Source organism: Centruroides sculpturatus, unplaced genomic scaffold (genome assembly GCF_000671375.1).
Source record: "Centruroides sculpturatus isolate CEXI.00-Female unplaced genomic scaffold, Cexi_2.0 scaffold2249, whole genome shotgun sequence".
In the NCBI taxonomy this organism is placed as follows: Eukaryota; Metazoa; Arthropoda; class Arachnida; order Scorpiones; family Buthidae; genus Centruroides; species Centruroides sculpturatus.
In genome coordinates this window covers 1-6,011 of record NW_019386433.1, presented here as the reverse complement: position 1 = coordinate 6,011, position 6,011 = coordinate 1, and the positions used below count along the sequence as shown (strand labels likewise).

The 6,011-nt window shown below is 30.9% G+C and overlaps 1 protein-coding gene and 1 pseudogene across 2 annotated transcripts in view; both read left to right on the top strand.

Moving 5' to 3' along the window:
* LOC111614945 (methyl-CpG-binding domain protein 2-like) overlaps positions 1-687 on the top strand; it is a 26,163-nt gene extending 25,476 nt beyond the window's left edge. For both annotated transcript variants that reach the window (XM_023356319.1, XM_023356320.1), the window contains one exon: positions 588-687. In XM_023356319.1, coding sequence (XP_023212087.1) covers positions 588-686 — 99 coding nt within the window. In that variant the 3' untranslated portion in view covers position 687. The remainder of the gene's footprint in view (positions 1-587) is intronic.
* A 19-nt stretch (positions 688-706) lies between these two features.
* Positions 707-3,735, top strand: LOC111614946 (annotated as a pseudogene).
* Positions 3,736-6,011: the final 2,276 nt, after the last annotated feature.

Here is a 6,011-nt window from a genome sequence, read left to right as displayed (position 1 = left end):
AAATTTTTATTTTATAAATCATATAGGATAATTCTGATAGTAAGAAAAATACTAACAAAAAGCTGAGCATTTTCATTAATAATTTATTTTATTTACTAATGTAATTTACTAATATTTAATAAATACATTGGCTTTATTTCTTTGTAATCATTAAATATATTTTGCAAAATAAATAAGAAAATTGTAAAATAGCGCTTGATCCATCCCTGCATTGTTAGCACATTATTCTTTTGCAATTTAGCTTCATAAATGAACCAAATGAGTATTTAAGTAAAGTTTAGATTAAATATTAAATAAATACTTTAATATATCGTTTATTAAAATTCACTTGCAGAAGAATCTAAATTAACTGCATGCATTCACCTGGGATCCTCAAAAAGTCATACTTGCAATCAAAATTTAGTTATCTCATCCACATTGATAAAATTTTCGTCTGTTATTTAAATTCTCAATAATAATGTTATCTGCAATATTTGTAGAAATTATATAATAATAAAAACTATATTTTTAGTTTTGATAAAATATCAACATTTTCTGTATATAATTACATTTACTTATACAAAGAAAAACTAATTTATGTTTATTAGGCATTAGTTGTAACAGATGATGATATTAGAAAACAAGAAGAGAAAGTTCATCAAGCAAGAAAAAAGTTAGAAGAAGCATTAATTGAGATATCTACTTGAGGTAAAATGTTTTGATGTGATTTACATAAAGTTTTATAATTATTGTTAGAATTTAATTTTAACAATTGGTTGAATTAAATTGCAAATGATTAGATATATTTTTTATCCACATTCCTAATTTGGTTTGCCGGTATTTTACGGTATTTGGATAACTTCAAATACTGGAATACAGATATATGTTTGAACCATTTTATTTTGCCTTCAAAGAAAATCAGTTGTATGGACTAAGGATACATTGATAGTAGCTTTACTGAAACTGAATATCTGCAGTCTAATTAATTGGTTTTTTTTGTACTTGCTGATGATAATATATTAGAAATAATTATCAACTAACTAATGTATTATATTTGAGGTGGAGCATTAGAGAAACCTCTTCTATGTGGCTTACAGAATTGTTTGTTCTCAAAATCTGTTTGATCAATTTTGATGAAACTTTGCCGTTTTCTGTTAATTGCAATGAGGAATTCAAAAAAATGTAATAAAAAATGTGAGTTTATGACTTCGTTTTCGAGATATAAGGTCATTTCATGAGCATGCATGACAAAGCTATATCGCATGAATCACGTGACTTCATCATGCAATGTTCCATGGTTACTAGCACCTCTTCTATGGGCTTTGCTATAGAATCAAGTTTGCTTTCAAAATTTAATGGGCCAATTTTGATGAAACTTTGCCATTTTCCATTAATTGCAGTGAGGAATCCAAAAATGTAATAAGGGTTCATTTAAATGTAAAAAATAGGAGTCCCTTCTTCATTTTCAATATACAGAGGTATTAAAGTTACAATGTCAGTGCTCTCTGATGGGACTGAGCACACTTAATGGAATTTATATCTAAGGGTCAAAAATAAAAACAGCATTATGTGTGCCGAATGGAAAATAGGCACAAAAACGAACAAAACACAAGAAGAAAGCAATCTTCATCGATTGCTTTGTTCTTGTGATTCACAAAAATATTGTTCAATTTGAAATCTTCCATCATATTAAATATTTATAAGGAAAGTTTTCATTCCCAAGTGGCAGTTTCGTTTTTGGTTTTACCAATTATATATTATTGATCTATTGGATGTCCATTCAAGGTCATTTGGACATTGTACACATTGCCAATGAAGATAGAATTTTTTATTTTTTTTTATTTTTATGAAAGAAATCTGTTTGGCAATTAATTATTTTGGACATTTTCATAAAAATCTATCATTTCAATAATTTCAAAGTCCATTAAATATATGTGAGTATTCATGATAAAATGTGTACTTATCCATTAATTAATAGAATTTGTTTTCATCAGATCACAATTTTCATAATCCCAAACTTAAGATGGAAAATGAGCCATTGATCCTCTAGACGAAATTCAAGATTTTATTCTTATTCTTATTCACTTAAGCTTCATTCATACATTATTTTCAAATCTTTCTTTGAATATACGAGGGATGTTCAAAAAGTATTGGACCTTTATTTTTCCTGTGTAAACCAATGACACATGGGAGGCTTCCTTTGGTGGAGATGTGGAGGGGGACAGTCATGAGCAGTCCTGAATTTTTTCCCACCCACAGGAAGCGTCAGTCACTGGGAGTCGGCCTATGAGTGTGGACGTATAGTGAGCGCTTGTCGGATTCCAGTAAGTTGGAAAATGAATGAACAACATGAGCAGCAATATTGCATCAAATTTTGCCAAAAGCTTGGTGATACTCAAGTGGAAACCATTTGCAAGATTCAACAGGCTTTCGGGGATTATGCCATGAGCAACACACAAATAAAGGAATGATACAACTGCTTCAAAGATGGCTGCACATCAGTGGACAGCAAACCGCATTCAGGCAGACCCTCAACAAGCTGAAATGAGACTGTCATTGAGCAAGGGCGGACTTTGGTTATGGTGGACCGTCGTATCACAGTCAGAGAACTTGCAAATGAGACAGGAGTAAGCATTGGATCGGTACATTCAATTTTGACTGAGGATTTGGGTATGAAGAGAGTGTCTGTGAAATTCATATCTGCTGATTCAGACTTTCATTGCTAAACACAACATTCCTGTGGTTCGTCATGCTCCATACTCTCCCAACATGGCTCCGTGTGACTTTTGGCTATTTCCCAAGTTGAAAATGCCCCTAAAAGGAACCTGATTTGAGTCAAGAGAAGACATCGTGCGGAATGTGACGGACCGGCTGATGGCCATTCCAAAAGATGCATTTGAGCAGTGTTTCAAGCAATGGCAGGAGCAGTGGGAGAAGTGTCAAGGATACTACTTTGAAGGGGATTAGGGTTTTGTATCTCAAACTCAATAAATGCATTTTTGCTGATCAAAGATTCAATACTTTTTGAACACCCCTTGTAGTTTTGTTTTCACTAAGTATATGCTGACTGACAGTTTTTAAGAAATAACTTGTAATAGTAATGCATTTGTAAAGGAATGGGTGAACTTGTATAACTTCATAATTTTATTTGAGAATTAAAAAAAAAAACTTTAATTTGAAAAAAGTTTGGATAATTTGAACCCAGATAATTCAAAGACGTGGAGTTTTGGTCCCTCAAGTTTCAAAATAACAAGGTTTTACCATACTAATTTCTTTTGCTCCAGAGCAGCAGTTCTCAACTTGTGTTCTGCAGAACAACAAATAAAAATTTTGGGTTTCACAATAAAATTAGTTTTTAAATGTTAATTAGGAGTTTAAAATTTGTATAAATATTTATTTAAATAATGTTAAAAAATTATGAATATTCCATAGGGAAGGGGACATATGCACAGACTCTGCCTGGCCCATATTTGTTGAAAATAAAATCTGTTAAGCTTAATGGTGAGAAAATCAGATCATATATTTGATTCTTTGTATTCAAATACTAAAGTCTTCATTGTTGTCAGTGCTACGGATAGCAATATTTGGATACTTTAGTGTTTGTTTAGCAATTTACAAAAAAATCCAATGAATTTTATTATCTCCCAATAGTTGAACTCCAACCACATTTGCTGATGAAATTATCTAAAATTAATCCTTCCTATCAAATTCTAGTTTGAATTAATAATAATTTACTTTTCCATTATTAATCTGTTTTTGTAAGTTCAATACACTATTTTTAATTTCTTGATTTGTTGTTTTATTCATAATCAGTAAAAATTGTCAGGGTTTAAAATTTTTTTTTATCAAGGTTAAATACTTCAATAATTAAAATAAGTTGGGAACTGCTTCTTTAGAGTTTAAAAAAGTTTTGAATATGATTATTAATTAATAACCATATCAGAAATCTTATCATATTTGTTTATATTAACTGTAATATTTAGCAGTTCTTATTATAATTGCTTAATTTTTAATTGAATAATCTATAAATTAAAAATATTATTGTAATTTTAAAATATTCTAAATGCATCAGTTCATTCTTATATAATATATATATAATCAGAAGTATGAGATTATTTTGTTTGATAATATAATATGTTAGTTATTGTATATTTTTATAATGGCTGGAAATTTGATATTTAAATCTTTTTTTATATGAAATTCTATACATTACAGAAAACATAACATGAAAAAAATAAAAAAATAATTAATTATTTGAAGATTACATTTTTGGGTTTTGTTTTAAACTACAAAATATGACATTTTAATTCTACTCTTTAACTATTTGTATTTAAGTTAAGAAATTGTTTTTATATTAAAAAAAATTGTGCTAAAGTCTAACTTTCACTGTATATCATTAACTACTTAACTTAGCAATAATATAATTTGACTGCATTGTTAGATAAATTCTTATAAAGGAATAAATCAGTAATAAGCAATTTGTGACTACATTATTATTTGAGAATAAACTAATCATTATTCTGAAATAATAATCATCAGTAATAGGATAATAAACTTTCTACAAACCTATAACCAGCATGAAATATGTTCAATTGCTTACGCTAACGTTTTCGATCCCACTGGATCCTTCATCAGGCTATGTTCCATTCGTAACGATCCGTTAGAATGCCAGCTGTCTTTGGAACGAAATTTCAAATATCGTATTTCGGGTTCCATTCGGAATTACGTGCCTTCTAACTCGAAACTCCAGTTGCTATGTAACGATCGTCTGCTTGTATGTCGGATTATGTATTTTTATGAATAAATTTGTTTGAGCGTGTCGGAAGTCAGAGAAAATGCGTGTAGCTATTTTTAACTTATTACAAGTACCGATGTCATTTTAATTTGAATCTCCCTTCTGTATTAAGGCTTGCCACGCCAAAGATAACGTGATTTTATCTTTGGAATTAATGGAGGTTGATGAGTCGTAGGCTTTGCATATTTCTATTTGTTCTAACCATCTGAGTTGGTCCACATATGACGTTGTGATAAGGAGTTTGGCTCTCGCGAAGTCCGCAGATATTTCCGGATCCGATGCATATACAGATAAAGCAGTGGTACATCTGTTGTGTATAATGTCCTTTTGGTGTTCCTTCTATCTTACTCCAACCACTCTTTTCGTGGCTCCAATGTATACTAATTCTCTGTCGCATCTATGGTCAGTGAGCGGCACTGCATACACCCCAGGAAGTCTGTCTTGATTCGGCTTGTCTTTCTCATTGCGCAGAAGATGAAGTTTCGAGTTAGACGGCACATAATTCCGAATGGAACCCGAAATACGATATTTGAAATTTCGTTCCAAAGACAGCTGGCATTCTAACAGATCGTTACAAATGGAACATAGCCTGATGAAGGATCCAGTGGGATCCGAAAACGTTAGCGTAAGCAATTGAACATATTTCACGCTGGTTATAGGTTTGTAGAAAGTTTATTATTGTATTCTTCCGGCGTGTGTTGATTATTTATTTATACATCAGTAATAGGTTTCAAATGTGTAAAATATTATCACACTAACTGAAAATTATTTCTTATCACCATTACTATTACTGAGAGAGTGCACTATACTTTCCATAGAAGGATAAATAGCATTCTCCTCAAGCTTTTTTTACTGGTCACCTTGCCAGGATGATTTTTCTGGCTCCTGGCTGATAAAACTCATGAGAAGTATATATGAGCTGCTTGGGAAAAATAATGGTAATAATGGTAAGCGCCATTGCCATCATCCAGATGTAATCTTTTGGCTCTTGTTCTAATTATATCATCATGAAATTAGATTGATTGTAAAACACTTTCAGTAGAAATTGATAAGAATAAAATTTTTCAGATTTATGGTGCAGTCACAATTTTATTTTTTCTGTACAGGTAACCCCCGTATAACACGGTAGTTATGTTCCAAAAAATTGCCGTGTTATGCGAATCCGTGTTATACGAAACAAAGAACTAATACGAAAAGGAGGGTTAGGTTCCAAAAATTAAAAAACATGCTAGTATAT